The following is a 24319-nucleotide window of genomic DNA, read 5'->3' as shown; positions in this document are numbered from 1 at the left end:
TTCTGTTATAATGATTATTATTTGAATAATGATTATTATTTATAATAAAAGTATTAGTTTGTGTTTCTTTGGTTTCCAAGTGTGGAGGGTTGATGTCCAAGCCCAGGATAAGGGCTATTTAATTAATAAGATAAATGTAATAAATGTTTTTATGAAGCATGCCCCCTTTTCCAGATACTTGTTGACTGAATTATTCATTCGGTTTAAATATTTACTTACACACATAAACATTTGTTCTGTATGGACTTTAGAGATGGCTTATTTTTAGGATTTTTTTCCTCTCTTAGACATGTTATGACATATGTTGTTCTCAGAATAGTAGGCATTTGTTCCAGTAAATTATAGTTAGCTAAAAATATTTCTTTAAATTATATGTTCTAAATTAGTGATGCATTTGTCATGACCAAGAAGCAGGAAGGAAAATTAATTTCTTGAGAAATTAAGATACTAATTTATTTGTCACATTCCAAATCCAAATGACTTTGATATTTCAAATCCCTGTGGACAAATGTTTTATAATCCCAGAAAACAGTAAACAACTTTCAATTTGCTCTTGAATAGAACTTCCATATAGGGATATGAATGCATTTTGGTGTTATTTTTCACTAGCAACAAAAATAACACCTTAAAACACTAAATTGATTGTTCTAAATGGTTCGTGGCTATCAGAAATAAGAGATTTCCTTTGCAGCTAGTGGTCTCCGCTAAAAATATACATTCAGGTAGGTAGCTACTTTATTTTGAAAAATTGCTAACATCACCATTTTTTTCACTTGTATATAAGATCAATATTTTATTAGTGTATATGATGTGTCCAGGAAGAGATAGGACTTCTGGTAGGAGAGCAATGGGTTTTTTCCCCCACTTTTTGTCTTGACTTGGTGCTCAGTTCTCACCTTATACTCTAAGTCAGGGGTGTCAAGCTCAAGGTCCAAGGGCCAGATACAGCCCAAAGAGTGCTTAGATCTGGCCCACAGGGCACCCTGGCAATGGTGAAGGACTGGCCTACCGAGCACCATTTTTGTTGGCAGAGGAAGCTGTTTTCACTGGCAGAGCACTTGGGCGACCACAGGCACATCTGACATGTGACATCGAACTGGCCACGCCCCCCCCTGGCCATGCCCCTCCCCCAGATCAAACACAACCCTGATTCAGCTCTCAACGAAATTGAGTTCAATACTCCTACTCTATGCCACATGCAGCAGCCATGCCTTGCTAAACCATCCTGGCCAGTGTTGTATCCTGTAATGGCTACCTTGTAACTCTGTAATAGTTTGTTCCTCTTTCAGCGCTGTCTGAGCCCAAGCAGGAAGTCGCTCCTGATTGGCTCAGACGCGGCCGGCTCTAGCTTTGGCGGGAACCGCAAATATATAAAAGGAGCGGTTTCTCCAGACAGAGTCAGTCGGTACTCGCTGAATTGTCACTTTACCTTGCTGAGCTGTCACTTGTTCTCTGAGCTGAATAAAAGTACCGATTGCTCAAAACCCTGTCTCTGGGTCTACTTCACTGGCGACGAACGGACGGAAGAAACTTCGCGTGCAACATGGACAAAATCCAGATCGGCCAGGCTCCGGAACTCTTCGATCCCGAGAAATCGACATGGGACGAGTACATGGCCACCTTCGAGATCTTCCTCGAGGCGGCGGGAATGCAGGACGCCGAAGCCGATCGCAGACGGGCTATTTTCCTTAACTACTGCGGCGCAGAAATCCGTAGACTTGCCCAAACTCTCACCGAACCGGAACAAGCAAGAGCCACAGCGTGGGACGTCCTACAACAAAAACTGGCGAGCCATTTCAAGCCGACCAAACCAGCCATGGTTTTTCGGCATCAATTCCACATGATGGCTCAGAAGGAAACCGAATCGATCAGCCAGTTTACAACGCGGCTTCGAACGGTACTTGCTCAATGCAAGTTTAAAGACCCGGAAGCTCGCCTCACCGACGCCTTGGTTTTCGGCATGAAAAGCAGCACGGTGAGAAATAAACTCCTCATCGAAGAAGAGCCGAGCCTACAAACCGTGATTAAACTGGCGCAAACCGCAGAAGCAGCCGACGCAGCGGCGAGAGAATTGAAAGAGCACGGAAGGCGAGAACTCATTGCAAAAATCGACTCCGCGTCTCCCAGCGCCGTGGAAACAGACAGCAGCCAACAAATTCCCAGCGGAGACAACTGCCTCCTGGTGCAAGACCAGCCGAGACACCTGAGAGCTACTCACCCAGCCCCCTGCGCGGGCTGCCGGGGAAATCACCAGCGCCATCGATGCCCCTTCCGAGACGCTACATGCCGCCGTTGCAACCGGAGAGGCCACATCGCCATCGCATGCAGAGCAACAGCGCCAGAGGAAACATTTGCCACACCGCAATACCAGCGACCTCAAAACCAGACCCCCCAAGCGCGAGAAAGGAGACCATTCCGCAACGCGGGTCAAAGGAACTACTCAACCGCTAACCGCGACTACTATAGAGGTAACTCTCAATTTTCCGTGAATAACACGGCAACCAAAAAAGGGGCTAAAATTGTTATATCACTGTTACTCAATAACCAACCTTGCTCAATGGAGCTGGATACGGGCTCTAGATATACCATCATGCCCTGGGAAAAATTTAAACTGTATATGCCTAATGTATCTAAGGCTGACCTAAATCAAACCTCTGTGGTGATTAGAGACTTTCAGGGGGGAGTAATCTCGGTCTTGGGAACAGCAAATGTACCTATCGCATTCAAGAATGTTAAATGTACCCTTCCCATGCTTATTGTAACAGGGGCCAAGCACTCTCTTCTGGGTTTAGCATGGATGGAACCACTGGGGATCAAGATTTCGGGTGTGTGTAATGTAAACTGTTATGATATGCCTAACTTTGTGAAAGAGTTCCCTGAAGTGTTCAGCCCCACACTGGGATTGTATAAGGGGCCCCCTATATCTTTCTCTATTGACCCCAAGGTCCCACCGATCAGACTAAAACCTTGCAGGGTCCCCCTGCCGCTCCTCCCCAAACTAGACATACAGCTGGACAAACTCATTAGCCAAGGTATTTTGGTCCCTGTGGAACAGGGGCCATGGGAAACTCCCATAGTTACCCCTCTGAAGCCAGATGGCTCTTTAAGAGTTTGCGCTGATTACAAATCGACCCTAAACAAGGCACTCCAACACCACCCCTACCCCATCCCGGTTGTGCAACAACTGCTACACTCCCTGGGGGAGGGAAAAAGGTTCGCAAAGATCGACCTGGCGCAAGCTTACCAGCAACTTCCGGTCGATGAACAAACAGCAAACGCTCAAACAATTGTAACGCACAGGGGGGCTTTCAAATGCATGAGGTTACAGTTTGGGGTAAGCATAGCCCCAGGAATATTCCAGAGCATTATGGAACGCCTATTGTCAGGGGTAAATGGGGCCATCCCATACTTTGATGACATCTTAATTGCAGGGGAAAACCAGGAACAAGTAAACAAAAGAATAAGGGAAGTACTTAAGAGGTTACAGGACAAAGGCTTAAGAATCAAGCCTGATAAATGTGTTTGGGGAACCAACAGTATAGAATTCCTAGGATATAAAATAGATAAGGAAGGTATCCACCCCACAACAGAGAAGCTGAGAGCAATTAGAGAAGCCCCAGAGCCACGAGATAAGAATGAGTTGCAGGCATTTTTGGGCCTCCTTAATTTTTATTCCGTTTTTTTAAAGCAGAAGGCAACAGTAGCAGAGCCTCTCCATCGTTTACTCCAGAAGGAAGCCCGCTGGACATGGGGGAAAACTGAACGTGAAGCTTTTTCTCAAATAAAAAATTTATTAACTTCTAAAAGTGTAGTAGTCCAATATAGTGCTTCACTACCCATTAGGCTCACGTGCGACGCTTCGCCGTACGGCATAGGAGGAGTCCTAGCTCACGTTCTACCTAATAAGACAGAGGCCCCAATAGCATTTTTTTCAAGAACCATGACCAGCACAGAAAGGAATTATAGCCAGTTAGACAAGGAGGCTCTAGCATTAGTGGCAGGGGTAAAGAAGTTTCACAATTACATTTTTGGAAGAAGCTTTGAGCTAGTCACTGACCACAAACCCCTACTAGGCCTGCTAGCCCCCAACAAGCCCACTCCACCTTTTATGTCTCCAAGACTAATCAGATGGGCTCTGTTCCTCTCAGGGTATCAGTATGAGCTCACCCACAAGGGGGGGAAGGAAATCAATCATGCAGACGGTCTCAGCAGATGCCCCATAACAGACTTAGTGGAAGACCCTGTTCCTTCCACAGATGTGTTAATGATAGAACTCGAGGAAAACCCACTAACCACAGCAAAAGAGGTAGCTGCACACACGCAGCAAGATCAAATCCTTAAACAAGTGGTAAACTGTGTTCTAAAGGGATGGCAAAATGATGTTGTGAAACCTGAATTGTGTGATTTTAAAAACAAAAGACTTGAGTTATCGTATGTAAAAGGTTGTTTGCTGTGGGGGGATAGAGTGATCATCCCCAAAAGCCTAAGGGGAAAGGTACTCAAAATGTTACATGTGGGTCATCCTGGGATTGTCAGGATGAAGAGCCTGGCAAGGGGGCATTTATGGTGGCCAGGGCTGGATGCTGATATTGAGAGTTGGGTTTCAAAGTGTGATCCGTGCCAAGAGTCACGGCCCAGTCCCCCCAAAACAACTCCGGCTGAGTGGGAACAGCCTGCTGGTCCTTGGTCTAGAATCCACATTGATTTTGCTGGCCCAGTGGGGTCTCAGTATTTTTTAATAGTGGTTGATGCCTTCTCCAAATGGTTGGAAATAATAGCAATGAACAACATAACCACAAGTGCCACTATCAAAGTATTGAGCAGACTGTTTGCATCCCATGGTTGCCCAGATCTCTTAGTGTCTGACAATGGGCCACAGCTAACAGCCAGACAATTCGAATTGTTCCTAGATGGCCTAGGGGTCAGGCATGCCCTCATCTCGCCTTATTCGCCCTGGGCTAATGGATTGGCAGAACGTTACGTACGGGTGGCAAAGGAGGCATTGCGCAGGTCAGGCCCTGGGGATGTGCAACAGAACTTGGACCAATTCTTACTCACCCAACACATTACCCCTAACTCGCACACACATGTAAGCCCTGCAGAGTTATTGATGGGAAGGAAGTTGAGGTCACCACTAGACAGGTTAAACCCAAGGTTCTGTGTTAATAATAACCAAATGTGTACAAAACCTGAAAGAGAAATGTATTTGGGACAAAATGTATATGTAAAAAGTTTTGATGGAAATGTAAACTGGATGAAGGGAATTATTGTTAAGCAAAATGCACCTAAGACCTATGTTGTTAAACTAGAGGATGGTCGTTTGTGGAAACGACACATAGACCACATTCGGAAGCGAACAGAAAATCAATTGCCACAAACCGCTGACATGGACTCTCCCCCTTCAACAGACTTTAGTACATTGCCCGAAATAAGAGACACGCAAAGAGACTTATCGGGCCAGGGGGAACCATCCAGCGACGCCGAACCATCCTCGTCCTCCGAAGCCTTCGTTGGGCCCGCCAGGCCAAGTCCGCCGCACCGAGAGAACAGCGGCGAGCCATCCTCCACAGTCAGTGGCGAAGGAGAAATTGAACTGCGCAGGTCAGCGCGAGCTCCTCAGAGGCCCCACCGATTGGACGACTTTGTCACATGGCTTTCTTGATGGATGTGTCCAACTATGAGGGGAGGGGTGTTGTATCCTGTAATGGCTACCTTGTAACTCTGTAATAGTTTGTTCCTCTTTCAGCGCTGTCTGAGCCCAAGCAGGAAGTCGCTCCTGATTGGCTCAGACGCGGCCGGCTCTAGCTTTGGCGGGAACCGCAAATATATAAAAGGAGCGGTTTCTCCAGACAGAGTCAGTCGGTACTCGCTGAATTGTCACTTTACCTTGCTGAGCTGTCACTTGTTCTCTGAGCTGAATAAAAGTACCGATTGCTCAAAACCCTGTCTCTGGGTCTACTTCAGCCAGGGTTGGGTTCTAACTTACCTCACTGCTGGTTTGCTTCCTCCCACACCACATGGCCACCCACATTCACAGTGGCAAAAAATAAAAAGCCCAAAACAAGATGGTGATACATGCACAGTGCCAGAAACTCGGCTTCTGTGCATGTGCAGAAGAAAAAAACCTGGAAAAAAATTCCTCCCAAAATTTTTTTGGGGGGGGAAGAAAATCCGAAAAAATATAAAAAGAGAGATGGTGGCGCCCATAGACTGACACCAACTGATACTGAACAAATTCTCAGATGCTGCTATACTTCCCTTGACCTTATTATAAGCCTCTGTAGGACTGAAGCATTTTACCATCTGTGTCAAATTCTATGCGGTTTTCTACAAACCCCATAGAACCAAAGGTCACTGTTTAGCATGCTCAGCTGACAAATGTAAACAGCTTCAAATACTTCAGAAGCATCAGCTCAAGTGAGGGATCTTTGGACAAAGACATTGACTCCAAGATCTGAAAGGCCAGTCAGGCTTTGGGTGACTGCATAGTAAGAATGCTTAAGTCAACATGTCCGTATATACACTGAGCTGCGGTTAACCTTTCCTCCTATGTGGTTGTGAGCTAGACTCGATCTGGCTCTAGAATAATGGAGTTAGAAGGGACCTTGTAAGTGACCTAGTCCAACACCCCCGCCCCCCCGCTCAAGCAGGAATCTCTACACCATTTCAGACAAATGATTATCCAATCTCGTCTTGAAAGTCTCCAGTGTTGGAGCTCTCATAACCTTTGCAGGCAAGTTGTTCCACTGGCTGATTGCTCTCACTGTCCGAAAGTTTCTCCTTATTTCCAGGTTGATTTTCTCCTTGGTGAGAGATAACCAAGATAAATAGATATTTATATTGCACTCAAATGTAAACGTCTGTCTGTCTCTTCTGGGAGATGTTCCCTACTCCTGCTAAAGAATCTGCATGGATATGTCCATGAAATCATCAGAATTTTTCTTTGTCACAGTAAGTGACTTCCTTGTAGGTTTTGAAAGGTATATCTGATTGGTTGCTGCTGTTTCTGCAGCAATCCTTTAATTGACCCAGCACTTCAATCTTATATTATTACTAAGAAGGACATCAGATTATGCAGAAACATCTGAAAGAGGTTTTTTTTTAATCTAGGCTAGTCTTCCGAAGTCTTTTTCAAAACCTAAGTGCTATGAAGCTCTGCTGCAGGAAAACACCAGCATTGCAGTGCTTTGGAGAGCTACTCCTTAAGGATTCAGGCTGCATCTCAACACAGCCATTAAGGATACAGTGAACTTTTAATTACAGTCCAGTGTGAGTTATCGGCTAGTACAGCAGTTGACAGAATCAATCTGAAGGAAAAAAAATAGAACTTTCTTTTTGTAGCAGAACTGAAAAAGAGAAAAAACAAAACAGTATCTTGAAGGGATCCTATGTGAATGAGTACAATATTCCCTGTTTATATTATGCTTGCTATTCTTAATCTCTATAATAGTGCCAAAAGGATGACATGATGCTTAAGTGATAATAGCTTTCTGAAAGGTAAACAGAATTCTGTGATCAGAATCTCTATATTTCCATAAAAATATATTCATCAAATTTATTTCTGGAAACAAGCTTCCAATGTGACACATTTTAGTTCTGTTGCACTACACATTCCATATTTTCCAGAGTCGGGAATACTGGGTTATGCATGGTATGGTGCAATACACAAAAAAGCTTCAAGATGGAGAAGAAAATAACAGATTGATTATTTTGGAGCCAGTTCTATCATGCACTTTTAGAAGGCACCACCAGGTTTGGAAAAAGTCTGAATGGGATTTATGCTTTGATCTTTATTGAGCATACCATTTCTGAGCCCCAAAATCCAGGGCAACTGTAAGGGGGCAAGAGAGAGATATTGATTTCTGCAATTCAAATATAATAGACCTACCCCCTCCCATTTTTGGATCATTATACCCAGGACAAAGTTTATAAAACTTGGCAGTAAACACAAAATTAATGTTTGAAGAATAAATACTGCAATTCTGAGCTTGTCATAGCAGGGCTATTGATTTAAATGGGAATTATTTCCAAGTGGAAATATTGTCAGCAGTGGATGATAATTAAGTCTTGGTTCATACTGGAAAAAAAACACACTAAGCAGCTGAAAGTATCTGGATAGGAGACCACCAAGTAGGCTAGAATATCAGAAAACATCCTGGAACCAAAGCAGTGGCAAAATACTTTCCAATTACAGTGAAAAAAAAATAAAGACAAATGTTTCCATAAGATCATCAGATTGGTCTCAACTTGATGCAAACTATTATTTTACTAAATAAATGTTTGAATGAACAATAGCTATATGTTCCACTGTAAAAACTTTTTTTTTTTTAATCCCTCTAGAACTGACATGGTAGCAGTATTCCGAGGGGCTGCCTCAAAGAAGAGGGAGTGTCAACTTATTTTCTAAGGGGGCAAGACAAGAAACAATGGACGGAAAATAATCAAGGACCGCTTCTTCTTTGTGGCAGCCCCTTAAATACTGGAATACAGTACTTCTATCATGTCATCCCCAGATGATTGATGAGATTTCCCGCTACAGAATTCACGGGGAAAGCCGGTGTGTGTGTGTGTGTGTGTGTGTGTGTGATGTCAACACCGGGCCGTAAAACGGCTACTCCTGTCGTACAAGCCTGGTACTGTCGTGGTATGCAAAACGTCACCGGAAGTTGAGAGCTTAGTTTTGCTTTACGTCTTAAAGTCGGAAGTGTCGCTGGAGAGTCTTGTTTTTTTCCTCGAGCGATCGCAATCTTCGTTTTGTCTGTGATTCTTTCGGCTTTGCGGTGTGGCTCGTCCGGAGAATTATGGACCGGAAAAAAAAGCCTCTGGATATAACAGTCGGTTCGGTGAGCAGCAATTGCGGGGGAGCTGGCGGGATTTCAGAACGATTGTCGTTTTAGGGCAGCATTAGGGAACGAGGGCTCTCTTTATGACTTGTGGACTTCAACTCCCAGAATTCCTGAGCCAGCATAGCTGGCTCAGGGATTCTGGGAGTTGAAGTCCACAAGTCATAAAAGGGCCCTCGTAATAATAGCTTTTCTCCCGTCTTTGGAGATCTGTTTTTTCTTTGTCCAAAGTGAAAAGTAGGTGTAGTGTTATAAGAAGCCTACCCACTGTTTGTAATCTTGTCCACACCGCAAATTAATTAAAACTATTCTACCCTGCTTCCCCACCTTGTCTCTTCTTAAAAATTCCAGGCTTCGTTGTCTCAAGGTTTCTTATTCCTTTTGTTATTCCTATTCTAGCTGGTAGATTTGAAAGCTGAATTGTTCCGAAAACAGGAAGAATTCAAGAAAGAGAAACTTCTGAAAGATGCCGGAGTCCACGTTAAGCCCAAAACAGTTAATAAAGTACGGTTTGTTTACAGAGCTTAGATTATTAATCTCTTTTTAAGGATTCAAGCATAATATTAATAGTCTTCCAGTTTTTCTAAATGCATTTGCTCCTCCTCCATATATTTGCTTTATCATTTGGGCTTCAGTCATTCCTTTCTACATGATGAAACCACTTCAAGGTATTTTTCATACTGGTTTTGTATTCTATCACATTCATTCAATGCCTATTTATTCTTAGCCCTATCTTTTGTTTTATTGCATGTCTATCATAAATAATATATTCAGTTTTGTGTTTTGCACCAACATACAGCATTTATTTCAATTCTGTTTTTTGACTTATTGATACAAATTGTAAAAGCTCTGTAGGTCATCTGTGAGTTAGAATCAAAAGCAGTCATAACTTGTTTGAAAATTTATTATTACAGAAACCAACCATTTGGACTAAGCAGAACAAAGGGGTTTCAGATCGAGCTGAAAAAGATGTCGAGCAGAAGATAGAGGAGCAGCAAACTCTAGATAAATCAAGGTGTTTCATTTCTAAGAAAAGCAGACTTTACTCAATATTGTAAATAAAATTATAAAGAAAATAGGATGTAGCTTATCTAAATCCCATATGATATATAGGATTGTGCTACATTATGAACTTATTCAGAATGGTTCTGTATTCCTGATAAGAGCATCCAGGTAGATCCTGTCTCTTCAAAAGGAGAAAGAGATGGGACCCTAAGGTGGTCTCTAACATTCTGGAATACACCCCAGAAATACAATTTCCTCTTTTCCTTGTAGCATTTGGAAAACTTTAAAGTGTCTCTTTTTAAACCAGATATTAGATAAGACTTGAAAATTGACTAGCTATGTTATTATGAGCTCTAATTTATGGACTTTTCATTAAAACAATTTGGTTACAAGTAATGGTATCATAGAAACAAAGGAACAAGATAGTGGCTGTGATCAAATGAAAATAAGTATGCAGGGGAGAGAACAGATCCCTTTCCTTCCCCCTTCCCAATCACTGAATATGGTTTTAAACAATGTCATCAATGCTGCTTTTCATAGTGGATTTGGGTAAATTGTAGAGCCTTTTGGGAAACATTTTTTGCTGGATTTGTTTTCAAAATTACCTCCAGACAATCATTCTCAAAGGGGTGCATATTTTTTGAACGTGTGGAGGATGTACATGTAATGCTTCAGTCACATTCCCAAGAATGAAAACATGGCTCTGAATTGATAGAAAAGCACTTTCAGGTTGTCTCTGATTGCAGCATGTTAATCATAGATGGCATTTCAAAACTGCTTTGAGAGAAGGCAATCTTTGACAGCGTATGGTGGTCATAAGTTATATTGTCTCATGTTCTGTATGCTATGAAATAATGGAAAGGGAGATGGGCAATTAAGAAATTTAATTAATAAAAATGGTATGTTGCTGTTTTTAGGGAAAAACTGGAAGAAAAAGCACGGCTCTACGAAAAAATGACCAAAGGAGATTTTCCAGGTGAATGCATTTAGTTTCCTGGGATTTTTTGATAAAGGGTTTACTGTAAAATGCCATTACTAGGGATAAGCACTCAGTAATTCTTATTTCAAAATAGGCATATCTAAGGAGGCAATAAAAGTGTATGATCTATCTGCAGCTATCATAACCTTCCTTATGAAAAGAATAGGCATTGAAATAGCTGATTTTGTCCTTGATAATGCTATAGAGCAATGGGTAAAATTTGTTCTAAGTTATTTTGGCATTAAGTTCTGGAAAACTGCAGTGCCTAAAAAGAAAGCTTATGTTTCTACTGAAGACCAGTGGCTAGGGAATTCTGGGAACTGAAGTCCGTACATCTTAAAAGCTGCTGAGATTGAAAAGCGCTGCTATAGACAATGCCATTTGTCAAGGTAGATGCCTTTGTCCTCTTCCTGCAAAGAGCTTGATCAGTATTGGTGGCTTTTTCTTTGTGGCAGTTCCATTCTAGCCAAGCAATGGTGGATAAAAGTACTGTACAACAGATAATAACTTTGGGAGCGAAGTATTTTTCTATGAGCCGCAGTCAATACAGCCAGTGTTGATATATTCTGTTTGAAATATTCTGTTTTCCTCTTACTTCATTTAATTGTGCAGAAGAGCTGATTCAATTGCATTTAGTGAAGGGAGAGTGGGTGTTTTCCCCTGTAAATCCTCCATGTTGTCATAGAATGCAGTATGTTTCTGTTTGCTTGAATATCTCTTAGATCCCTAACAAATTTGGCACTCTTTTCCATTTGCTGAGGGCACTCTAAACTTGACAAATTGTTTTAAAACAATGAGGACAAGGGGGTTGGGGATTATCTGGCCTCTTTGATCTACATTCAGAAGTCCTATTAAGGAAATAGGGCAAATCAACAGCAACATAAATCTATTCCACACACAGTAGCAAAAGTTGAAGGAACTAGCATCTTTCTGCCCTGATAAGGGAATTTCCAGATATGCATGGTTCTTATGTGTGTTTATTGTTGGTGTATTCTCAAAATGTGCTCCAAATGATTGGAAGGGGTCTCTCCCCCAAAAAAGGGGGTGGGATTAGGAGAAGGAATAAATGTGTGAAAAATCTTTTTCTTTTTAAAAAAAAATATTTTTATTAATTTTTCAAAGACAAACATTACAGACATAACATAAAACATATAAAGGAGCTACCATCGCTCCGCTCAGAATAGAAGTCTTCATTGTATAGGAACAAAAAAGATGACATTGTATTTGATCAATCCAGAGAGTATTTAAAGGTATCTATGACTATGCTCTATTATAATAATAAAAAAATAAGATAAAGTAACGAGAAAATAATAAAAAATAGAGGAAGATGTAAAGAGAAAAACACATCTAATAATTTATATATGTAAAAAAAGATTTATAAAAGAAATTTGAATTAAAAAATAAAGTTTCAATTTTTAAACTATAGGTTGGATTTTAAAAGACAATATGATTAGTTGGTGCATAAATCTAGGCAAAGAAATAGACTTAGACACATGGGAAAAGGTATGGACCTATAATTGGAAAATAACTAAGTCAATATCTTTCAACGAAAACCAAATTAAAATGTTTTATAGATGGCATTTCCCACCCAATAGAATTTCAAAAATGTTTCAAAATAAATCTCCTTTATGTTAGAAATGCAAAACAGAAATAGGTACTTATTACCATACATGGTGGACTTGCCACAAAGCAAAAAATTACTGGAACATGATAGAAAAATGGCTAAGAGAAATAACTCAGCAAGAAATTAAGAAAACTCCGGAATTCTTTTTGTTAGGAATTTCGAATTATAAATATAAAAAAGATATTTATTTCTTAATAGTCCATATATTGGTAGCCGCTAGGATTGTTTTCGCACAAAGATGGAAAGAAATGGAGACACCGAAGGTAGAAGAAATACTTAAGAAAATCCTGGATTGCGCTGAGCTTGATATGATGACGAGGAAGTTAAATAATAAGGAAGAATCAGAATTTTATAATATATGGCAAATGGTATATACTTGGTGGGACAGAACAAAAAATTCATAAAGTTGTTGCAATATTGGTAAGATTAAATTCAATAGATTTTGTTATGTAAATTAGGGCATTTCAAGATTAAAATGTAATATTTTCTTTTTAGTTTGATTTGATTTATAATTAAGTTTTTAACATCTTCTAATATATGATTAGATGTGTTTTTATACAGTGAGTTATAGTAGATACTTTATTTTTTTTAATTCAAATTTCTTTTATAAATCTTTTTTTTTTACATATATAAATTATTAGATGTGAAAAATCTTTTTCTGAAGCATTGGATTTCTCTCAATAATTCAACTTGTACTGCCTTTCTGTAAAGCAACAGCAACAACTAGAAAAAGATAAATTAGAAACTACTTTTTATTCAGTGTTAAATCTTGACATTGCTGTATCTTAAGATAAAAGTATGTTAAAATTATTTATGAATCAGGTACTTCTATGTTGGACTAGATATGTCTCATTAATGACTCTTGTTATATAAGTAAACATTCTATATAACCTTTAACTGGGCAAAATATACCACATCCACCATAAGGCAACAATTTTTGAATCAATGTAGGTCAAAGCGGCTAACTTACAGAATGTGTCCAAAATCCAGGATCCGTGATTCTCATGGGATTCAAAATGGACAAATTTGTAGCTGCTTCCTTGCTGCTGTGCCGTTTTCAAGAGTGTTCAATAGACTGTCATTAAAATTGGTTTTGTATCACAGATGAAGAAACTGAAGAGTTATATCTTGTGGATTTCACTCAGAAGATAATAGATAAACAAAGAGAAGTACAAGAACTGTGTATGGGGGAAACTGCCAGAAAAGCAATGAGGGAGGAAAATAGGGAAGAAGAGAGATTATCTGAAGCAGACATCCCACCTCCACAGAACCCAGATGAAGAATGGTTGGTGATTGTATCATAATAGCACTATTGAGTATTGCATAGCTTTATTGAAATCAAATGAAATAATCCGACCTTCAATTTATATTGCAGCATCATTATAATATATTTGCACTGCTAAACCCTGTAAATTAATGTATCAACCTTAACTAGGTTGTTATTCTTTTTTATAACAATCATAATTATGTTAAATTGTTATATTTTTGAAAGATTTGAAATTGATTTTCTTTTTTCTTTCATTTTAGGGTTGAATATGTGGATTATTTAGGCCGTTCAAGAAGATGTATCAAGAAAGATTTGCCCCTCATGATGGAAATGGATAAACAGAACCAGGATGGGAGGTAAACTTTGTTTTGGAAAAACACTTACCATATTTTTCAAGAGTATAAGACGTACCTTTCCCCGCCTAAAAGTGTGGAAATGTTGGTGCATCTTATACACTGAATACAGCCATTTTGGGGGCTTCCAAAACTTTGCTCCTGCATCCCATTTTTGCGAAAAATGGACCCAGTTTTTGCAAAAATGGGGTGTGCAGAAGAAGTGGGAGACCTGGATAATGCTTCTGGAGGATGGGGAAGGCAAAAACACTCCCTTAATTGTGAAAAACAGGTGAAAAATGGACTGTTTTTCGCAAACACAAGATTTTTGGCTTTTCCCAGCCCCCTGAAGCATTCTCCAGTCCTCCCCAAACCCTCTGCGTGTCCCATTTTTCAGGAAAAAAAAGAGTTTGGGAGGCCTGCAGAGTTCTCCTGGGGGGGCGAGGAGGACAAAACCTTTTTTCCCCTACTTACCTCTGGTGCATCTTATACTGGTGCATTTTATAGTCTGAAAAATACGGTATGTGAAAAAACCAACAACCCAATTTTATAGGGGGGAAACACAAGAATGGATGCTAAAATGAAATGGTTTTCTTCTCTTACTAGAGGTAATAGTTTTATAGTCTTTGTAGTAGCTCCTGAAACTAGTCTAGATCTGAAATCCTATGTGTTAACTTAACAAATAAGGAAACAATTTTTCAAAGGATTTACTAGCTACAAAATGAACCACCATCTCATGAATAAGTATATTTTTGGTACCATTGTGCCGTTATAATGTTGACTTAAATTAGGGGACTTTGTTAAATCCAAAAATAAGTCTCTCTTTTGGCTGCAAACACATATGTTAACTTCTGATCACACAGAGAGAGAGATATAAATCTCCTTCCGTAACCATTTGCATATCCCCAAAACGTAAGCGACCTAATCCTTCAGAATGTATTTTGAGTACATATGTAAATATGGACAATAGTAAGGCAGAATATATAGTCTGCAGATGTTATTCTATCAACAGATGATTTTGCAAAGTCAAGTAAATTGTAGTAAAATTGTAATACTGCAAACACATTAAAGAATACAGTTTTACAAGCCCCTGCTTGTTGAGTACTGGAAAGAACGTATTTCCATAGTTTCATATTTTCATTAATGGTAGTTTTATTTTTAAAAATTATTTTGCCTAACTAAAATTAGTTGAGTGCCCTTCTAATTGTTTCACACCTACACAGTATTATATCAAGCAATGTCATTAGGATCTATTCTACAGCTGCTTTGACTTTCTTTACACAGATATTAAACTAATACTGGATATTGGAGTGCTGTTAGTATAGCTATAGTTTTTGGGATGATCTCTCATTTACCACTTTCCAATTCCTAATGTTTTGGGTTTTTTTTAATTATTCGTGTAGGCCAGAGACTGAAAAAAAGACTCTACTGTCAGAAGACATGAGAAGGGAGCTTCAGCGACAGGAATGGGAAAGAGAGGAAGAAGAAGCACTGAAAAAACCTATGGGGCCAATTCATTATGAAGACATTCGGGAAAATGGTAGGCTGTCTTTCTATGATTCAAATCTGGTTTTAAAAATATCATACAGTTTTAGCATCTCTCTCTCTCTAATACAAATGCAAAAATAAAAGTTAAAGTTTCACTGTTTTAAGTTATTATGATTTTTTCCCCCGTTTGCTTGTTTATATTTTTTAAACAGTGGCGAACATATCCAACTTCCTTCCTTCTTTCCTCCCTTTCTTTCTTTCTTTCTTTCTTTCTTTCTTTCTTTCTATGCTACCCTTCTCGACTCAGGGCGGCCTGGGTTCTTCCCATTTTTCTCATAACCACCACTCTCTGAAGGGTGTTGGACTGAGAGAGAGAGTGGCTAGCCCAAAGTCACTGAGCTGGCTTTCATAGTTATGGGCAGGACTTGATGAATGATAAATGTGGACCAATACAAGTCTGTCTAAAATGTAAAGGTTTCCCTATTCAGTCCTATTTGACTCTAGGGTGTGGTGCTCATCTAAGTCAAGGGAACCAGTGTTGCCTGAAGACATTTTCCGTGATTATGTGGCCAGGATGGCTATACACCAAAGATGGACAGAAAATTATTACCTTTCCACTGAAGTGGTACCTATTAGTCTACTCGCATTTGCCTGCTTTTGAACTGCTAGGTGGGACAGAAATGGGAGCTCACCTGTTGCGTGATGCTCAGGTCTCCAATTGGTCTGTCTGCCTAAGCATTTGGGGAGCAACGTTGGCAGGAAATCAATAGCAATAGTATTTAGACATATATTTCCCCATTTTTAGCATTCTCTGGGTGATTTACAATGTCAGCATATTGCCCCCAACCATGTGGGTTCTCATTTTATCTACTCTGGAAATATTGAAGGCTAAGTCAGTCTTGAGACCTGTCAGGATCGAACTCCAGGCCGTTGGCATAGTTTGCCCACAATAGCACTACCCCACTATAACAAGATACTGTATATAGTTCTACAGATTTGGACAGCATATGATTGGCAAAGGCTATTGTAATATAAATTATATTCAGAAATGTCTCATCTTTGCAATAATATAACCTTGGAGAAAAATATTGGAATCCATGTTGACTTTCTAGAGTAGCCCAAAATACTAGTTTCTGGCATATTCTGATGTTATTGGAAGAATTCTGGCCTGAGACCCTTTCCTATACCATCACTTACAGTAAATGAAATTCAGGAATTATATTGTATGATGAACTCTAATATGGTACAAATTTCTTTCAGAGGCCCGACAGCTTGGTGTTGGTTACTTTGCCTTTGCCCGTGATCAGGCTTTGAGAAAAAAACAAATGGACACTTTGGAAATGCTAAGAGAACAGGTACGATGTTTAACGGTCTACCAAGTGTGGGAAATTTCCTGATGTTTTGAAATGTCCATTCTAGCATCCCTTGGCAATGGCCATGTTGACTAATTCAACATCATTTGTGGAACGATAAGTTCTCCATCCTTAAAACACACTGTGGATTACCTGGACTTTTCTCAGATGCGTGTCATCTCTATCCTTAGTGAACTGGGTCTCTAACATAAAGAAGTAGTGTTTTTACCCCCCACCCTCCCAAATCGAAGAACCACATTGGGTAGCTGATGGACCAGGGAAGACACTTATAGACTTGTACTCTGAGGTTCTCTGAGAAGGGAGGTACTATGATTCTCCTGCTTTTAAAATGGCTGTTCAATAAAATGGGTGGAATAGAAGGGACCCAAATAGGATTCTTTGGAAGGAAATGTAAATCTCTCTCATTCCAGCTTTTCATTGCTTCTATTCCCTCCGTTGATGGAAAATAATCTTGGTTCTTGAGAAGAAAAAAGAAAAAAAACCTTCAATGTTTTAATCTAATTACAGGTTATTGTAACTATTGTAAGTTGTACTGTAAACAGAAGCAGTTAACGGTTGAATCAACTGGTAACAATGCAAACACATGTATAGAACATGTATAATGCATCTAATACACTCAGTAAATCCATCTCTAAAAGAATTCAGTTTAAAAAGTGTAAATTGGATAACAGTTTGATGCTTAAATCTCAGTGTGGGAATAAATTATAGTATTCAAATATCACAGCTTTCTTACTGAAATACTGTATTAATTTCTTTTTAAAGAAATGCTTGTCAAGTTGTGTTGATGCCATGAAAAAATGCAATCCAGTACAATTATTTTGTTTACCAAGGAAATACAGTTTAGTTACAACATAGTAATGGTAAAATTAAAGCTTGAATCTCAAAAGTATGGCAGGAAATGGATGAAAGAAATACCTGAACACCTGAAGAAAAAATGAATTACTCTTACATTGCCTTTCTACAGACCATTGGCCAGAGAACAAAGCGTGAAAATTTAAAGGAAAAACGTAAAGCTATTTTGGAATCCAGATTGTCTAAAATTCGAGCGAAAAAGCGCTTAAAAGATGGTGATACGAAAGAAAATGGAGGTAATTTTGAATTATTTTCTTTACATTTAAAAGCAGGAAGATTTACATATTTGATTAGATTATTTCTCCTATTCACTAACAACCACAAATTTGACTATACTGTATTGCAGTTTATTCTGAATCAATCAGAAAAAAGGGAAGTTTTAGAAAAAGACATACAGTGGTAACTCTACCTATGAACTTTTCTAGATAAGAACCAGGTGTTCAAGATTTTTTTGCCTCTTCCCAAGAACCATTTTCCACTTACAAACCCGAGCCTCCGAAACTGTAACTGGAAATGGCAGGGGAAAGTCTCTGTGGGGCCTCTCTAGCAATCTCCTGGGAGGAAACAGGGCCGGAAAAGGCAGGGAGAAGCTTCCATGGGGCCTCTCTAGGAATCTCCTGGGAGGAAACAGGGCCTCCACCCTCCCTGTGGTTTCCCCAATTGCACACATTATTTACTTTTACATTGATTCCTATGGGAAAAATTGCTTCTTCTTACAAACTTTTCTACTTAAGAACCTGGTCATGGAATGAATTAAGTTCATAAGTAAAGGTACCACTGTATTGTGATAACCTGTGCACATGCATTGAAGAAGCAGGATCTGGATTAGAACCAGACTTGATTTTTCTACTTCAGACAGCAATAACCCACGGCCTCTGTTCATAAACTCCAAACTAATATTTCAGATATTCAGAAAATCATGCTTTAAATGCATCAATTTTGGTGGTTTCTGTTCCCCGCTAATATTTTTTATCTGTGACAAACACTTGAAAAGCTGGTGAAATTGATAAAGGTAGCAGTATGAAATATTTTTCTTACTGCTTGTTTCTTCAACTGTTTTACAATATAGTCATTCTAGGGTATGTTGCCAAGTCATAACTTTTGTTCTGTTTTGTGGTATCCATTGAAATGTAGAGATTTTTTAAAAAACTCCTTGCAGCTTACTGTGTAATAACGTTCTTTCGAGGAGGCAACAGATAGTATCTTACTGCCATGTTTACTGTAAGGAAATCATTCCATAAATACACATATTGTACAATATTATACAGTACTGCATTTCACACCCATTCATCGTATGTGGAGTCTAAAATCTATATGTTGTTCTTCATAGCAGAGGAGGAAATGCCAGCACCAGTCCTACCTTCAAGCAAGCCTGCTGAACTGCCCAGAGTTTCTACAGAATCTAGAAAAGTAGAAGTTGTCATTCAGGAGAGGAAAGATACAAAGCCGGGTGTGCCCTATGTTCGTGAATGGGATATAGGCAAAGGTAGGAAGCTTCAGTGCATACACAATGTTTTGGACTGCCAGCATGTCAAGAATCCTTTGGTTTAAGCTATGGTGGTTTGGCCAATGGAACTTGTTAGAATGCTTAGGAATTATTTATAATATTCCAGAACAAACTTATACAGAGTAACATGGTAGTGGTAGATATTCAGCCAATAAATCAGACTAATAATAGTAATAGTAATAATAATAATAATAATAATAACAACAACAACAATAACAACAACAACAACAACTTATTAGATTTGCATGCCGCCCCTCTCCGAAAACTCGGGGCGGCTCACAACAATAATAAAACAATATTACAATGAAACAGATCTAATATTAAAAACATATAAAACCCCATCATTTAAAACCATGCAGCACACACATACCAAACATGAAATATAAAAGCCTGGGGGAGGTGTCTCAGTTCCCCCATGTCTGGCGATACAGGTGGATCTTAAGTAATTTGCGAAAGACAAGGAGGGTGGGGACAGTTGTAATCTCTGGGGGAAGTTGATATTATTTATATATATTCAATAGAGTAGTCAATAAACAATGCAATTCATACACAGATATATCAAGCAATCATATACAAACCAGATATCGGAATACACAGTTCTATATAAATCCAATAAAATAAAAAAATATACGCATGTATAATTCTACAACATTTCTCTCCTACAGAACACAAAGTTCTATATAATGCTATAAGTATTACTTACAGATAAAATACATAGACCAATATATTAGCACACAGCAAGTCTATAGTTCGCGGAGAGGGGCGGCATACAAATCTAAATAATAATAATAATAATAATAATAATAATAATAATAATAATAATAATAATAATAATAATAGTATAGTCACATAGACAAAACTAGCAGAGAGAGCAATTTAAAGCAATAGCAGCAATAGCAAAAGAGAAATGCATCTGACACCCTTTTATAGCTAATTGCAGTAGTAGCCCTTAAAGCAACATTGTGCTAAATTCTCCATACATACATTGCTGGTTAGTTCATATATTGACAAACCCAAGCAGTGAGGTATGTAGTACTGCCAGAACTCCCACCACTGCCTTTTAAATTCTCCAAAAAACCCTGATAGTATTTTGTCACTCTCCGACAGCAAATTTATTAAACTTTGTTGCAAAATCAAAACCAGAAGCACACACTGATTCAGCTGCATTCAGTAACTTATTTATAAACATAATAACAGGTGAATTTACAATACCGTTAGCAGATTATTTCTTCAAGTAGACACAAGCAGTTATAGGTAGCAGAGAACAGTTAGTTTCATTTCAGCAGAGTTCAGAGTGGAAGAGTACAGAGTGCGGACCAGAGCAACACCCAGCCTTAAGCTTAAGTATTCAGTTTTGATTCTCTGCACAGACTCAGAACTGGTTAGCTCCCATTGGCTGACTTAGTTGCTATGCCTATTCATTGGCTAACCTGGTTAACACTGGCTCTCCCGGTCATGAATATTCTAACAAATCTTAATAATTTTAGCAATGTAGTTTTTTCGCTGCCTTGATTTGGAGAGGTGGTGATGGTAGTGTTGAGACAGTTTGAAGTTTTAAAATTTTTGCCAAGGAAGGTCTTTCTGGAATCCATTAACAAGAAGGAAGTTCTGTAACCTTTTTAACATGTTATAGCTCATGACTAACTAATCAACTGAAACTGGTTGGGTGACAAGCATTTCAGGTGAAAGACTCCTGTTTTAATATAATAATAATAATAATAATAATAATAATAATGATAATAATGATAATAATGATAATAATGATAATAATGATAATAATGATAATAATGATAATAATGATAATAATATGTAAAGAAACAGATGAAACAATCGATCACATACTCAGCTGCTACAAAAAGTTCGCACAGACTGACTACAAGCATAGACATGATGCTGTGGCACAGATGATCCACTGGAACTTGTGCCGGAGCTACCATTTACCAATGGCAAAGAACTGGTGGAATCATAAGCCCGAAAAAGTGGTCGAAAATGAGCAAGCATAACTACTGTGGGACTTCCGACTTCAGACTGACCGAACTCTGAAGCATAACACACCAGACATTGTGATCGTGGAGAAAAAGAAAGTATGTATCATCGACATCGACATCCCAGGAGACAGCAGAATTGAGGAGAAGCAGCTAGAGAAATTAGTGAAATACGAAGATCTAAAAATCGAGCTGCAACGACTCTGGCATAAGCCAGTGAAAGTGGTCCCAGTGGTACTTGGCACGCTGGGCGCAGTACCAAAGATCTCAGCGGACATTTGAAAACCATCGGAATTGACAAAATCTCCATCTGTCAATTGCAAAAGGCCGCTTTAATGGGATCGGCAAACATAATTCGCCGCTACATCACGCAGTCCTAGGTGCTTGGGAAGCGCCCGACTGGTGATGAAATACGAAATCCAGCAGTGATCTCGTTTGCTGTGTTGTACTGACATAATAATAATTATAATAATAATAATTATTATTTATTAGATTTATATGCCGCCCCTCTCCGCAGACTCGGGGAGTCTGTTCATATAGATGTAAGTCTGTTCATCTAGACGTAATGGAAAGGTTATAGCTGCATATAAGCTGCTTCTCTTTCACACTTTCCCCAGATTACTAAATGATACATTTGAAGTTACAGAGGCACCGAAAAAAGTGACAGGACCGTTTTTCACAGGCACAAGAACCATTGCAGCATCTCCATGGTCACATGATTTACATATGGATGCTAGGCAATTGGTTCACAGTTGTGTGTCCAGGAGTCTTGTGACCATTTTTTTGCAACCTTTATCTGATTTATTTTATTTATTTTATTTATTATTTAGATTTGTATTGCGCCCCTCTCCGAAGACTCGGGGCGGCTCACAACAAGATAGAACAAATCATAAATAATCAGATGGGCAATGCCAGATTTCATTTAACAACTGTGGTGAGAAAGATCATTAAATGGATGCAAAAAAATCACTTTTCTCACTTAGCAACATAAATTTTGGGTCGAGACCATCTGTATTGTAGACGGCCACCCAGTGTGAATAACTTGGGTGACTTCAGTCTTTTTAAAAATATTCTGTTAAGATGGGCAAAATGGGATTTCTTAAAGAATAGTAAGACAAATTATTGTTATAAGTTTTTTTTAAAAAAAGTAATCCTTTTATAAAGCTTCATAAAGCTTGAGTTCAATTGAATATGAAAAAACATGCTAAACTTGTTATATTTCTTTCTGTTCTCACTAACAGAATTCACTTTTGGACTGTGGTCAAAGAAGCAGAATGAACTCAGGAATGAAAGAGAACCAGAGTTTGCACCACCTTCTGCTTACTTTATCGATCAAAAGAAATCTTACGGTTTGAATAATCAAAATTGGAACAAATCTGAATCCTCCTATGTAAGTACGGAAGACAACTTGCCTTCTACATCAGCCGAGTATCACAACTCATGGAACAATGACTTTGTACCCACTCGGGCACCTGAGATGACGTCAAACCAAGAGCCGGCTTACCAAAGTTTGGATGATATGCTGTCCTACTATAAGCAAGTCACATGAATGTCAGATGCAGTTAGGAAAACAATTTGTTCCTCCGATTTTTAAAACAAATTAAGGATCGTTTCTGTGAGCAGGTGAACTTTCCTGTAGTTCCCTATCACTTCTAATATTAAATATTTCACTTCAAAGATAGCACCTTTGTCTGGAATTTTATTTCTTTAGACACACAGAAGCTTGGCTATGACATGGTTTTAACATATTTAATTATAGTCCTTATTTTAATTAATCAAAAAGTCTATGATAGTGTAAGAGCTACTCAAGAAGATTTATGCTGCACATCCTTCACCGCCCAATTATTTGGAAGTCAAGCAGAGGCAAGCAACTTTTGCAGCTTAGGAACTGCAATTTTTTAAACTCTTTAAGCTCACAGAAGGAACACAGGAAGGTACTGGGTTAAAAAGTGTCATCATTTTTAAAAGGGCTTATTAACGTATTTAATTTGCTAAATTCGTATTCTGGATTCAAGACAGTAAATCTAACATTGTATACTTCAGTTTCTCCCCATGACATCTTTGTCAGATTGGGCTGAGAGTGACTGGTAAGCTCTTGATACTAAGAATGAACATGATTCTCCCCAGTCTTGGTCTAACAACATAACCATGATACTTCCATCAGTCTCTTCATTTAGCCTGTCAGTGCTAAAAGACTGCAGGAGCTGCAAAATTTCAGATGGAAACCATTTCTGATATGGATTATCTTTCCTTATATTTCCTCTTTAAGAAAAGAAGTTTAGAGCCTACTATATGTGATTATAGTAGTATTTTTGTTACAGGCATTCCTTATGTGTATGTTCTTTATTATCAAACATTCACATATGACATGCTATAAACAGAATTCCTTTAAATAGCATTTTTAAATTTCTCTTTATTTTCATCAATCTTCTGAAATTCTTCCAATGTTACATAAGATTGTTCACAGATTAGTATTGTTGACCTTCCAAATTATTACAGAACAGCCCATTATTCTAAACTAATTTTGTGTTACTTAAGTGTATATTTAAATGTCCTCTGGATTGGTGATGTATAGCAGCAAAATAAAACTATATTTTCCAGTTTTGAAGGTTGCATTTTTCCTACAAAAGATAGAAGTTGTATTATTTAATGAGATGCCTTGAAATAATGAAGTAAAATGCAAGTTCTTCGGTAATGTGCTCGTTAGGGGGGGAAAATGAGTTTATAAAGGTAAACTCATAAAATGCATGAGTTTATAAAGTTTTAACAAATATACCATCAACAAAGCTAATGCCTTGCCTGATTTTTATTTACAACAGTTACTGTAATTAAAAATGTCTATCTTCAAAAATTAGCGTAAACTACATTGTTTATAGTGAACTAATAGAATGCAAGATTTTAATGAGAAACGTGTTTCACATTTTTCTTCAGGAATAAAGCCAGTTAAGTACCATTCCTCTTGTCAACCCTTAAACCTCAAATTCTTCAAACCTGTCCAGTAGATGGCAGAGGTGGCTTATAAAAACATCACTGAATATTCACAAAGTAGAATGGGTTTTTAAAA

General features: G+C 38.6%; 1 protein-coding gene across 2 annotated transcripts; it reads left to right on the top strand.

Annotated features, from left to right (window-relative positions):
• Window positions 1-8641: 8641 nt before the first annotated feature.
• On the top strand, window positions 8642-23858 carry CCDC174 (coiled-coil domain containing 174). Of its 2 annotated transcripts, none has more exons than XM_070738323.1 (11): window positions 8642-8843; window positions 9243-9347; window positions 9758-9858; window positions 10766-10824; window positions 13556-13736; window positions 13979-14074; window positions 15454-15590; window positions 16799-16893; window positions 17876-17999; window positions 19094-19249; window positions 22497-23858. In XM_070738323.1, exons 1-11 carry the CDS (start codon window positions 8802-8804, stop codon window positions 22802-22804), a joined length of 1404 nt encoding a protein of 467 aa, XP_070594424.1. In that variant the 5' UTR covers window positions 8642-8801; the 3' UTR covers window positions 22805-23858. The 2 variants fall into 2 exon arrangements, with proteins under 2 accessions (XP_070594424.1, XP_070594425.1); XM_070738324.1 differs by having other exon boundaries at window positions 8683-8843; window positions 19097-19249.
• Window positions 23859-24319: the final 461 nt, after the last annotated feature.

This window comes from Erythrolamprus reginae, chromosome 2 (genome assembly GCF_031021105.1).
Source record: "Erythrolamprus reginae isolate rEryReg1 chromosome 2, rEryReg1.hap1, whole genome shotgun sequence".
In the NCBI taxonomy this organism is placed as follows: domain Eukaryota; kingdom Metazoa; phylum Chordata; class Lepidosauria; order Squamata; family Dipsadidae; genus Erythrolamprus; species Erythrolamprus reginae.
The sequence above is the reverse complement of the archived record's forward strand: the minus strand, read 5'-3'. Positions and strand labels throughout refer to the sequence as shown.

Bases quoted from the DNA above. Each gene is read 5' to 3' on its own strand.
- CCDC174 (XM_070738323.1), top strand. From the start codon at position 8,802: ATGGACCGGAAAAAAAAGCCTCTGGATATAACAGTCGGTTCG. The intron at 14,075-15,453 runs GTAAACTTTGTT...TTATTCGTGTAG, and splicing joins AAACAGAACCAGGATGGGAG to GCCAGAGACTGAAAAAAAGA. The intron at 16,894-17,875 runs GTACGATGTTTA...GCCTTTCTACAG, and splicing joins TGGAAATGCTAAGAGAACAG to ACCATTGGCCAGAGAACAAA.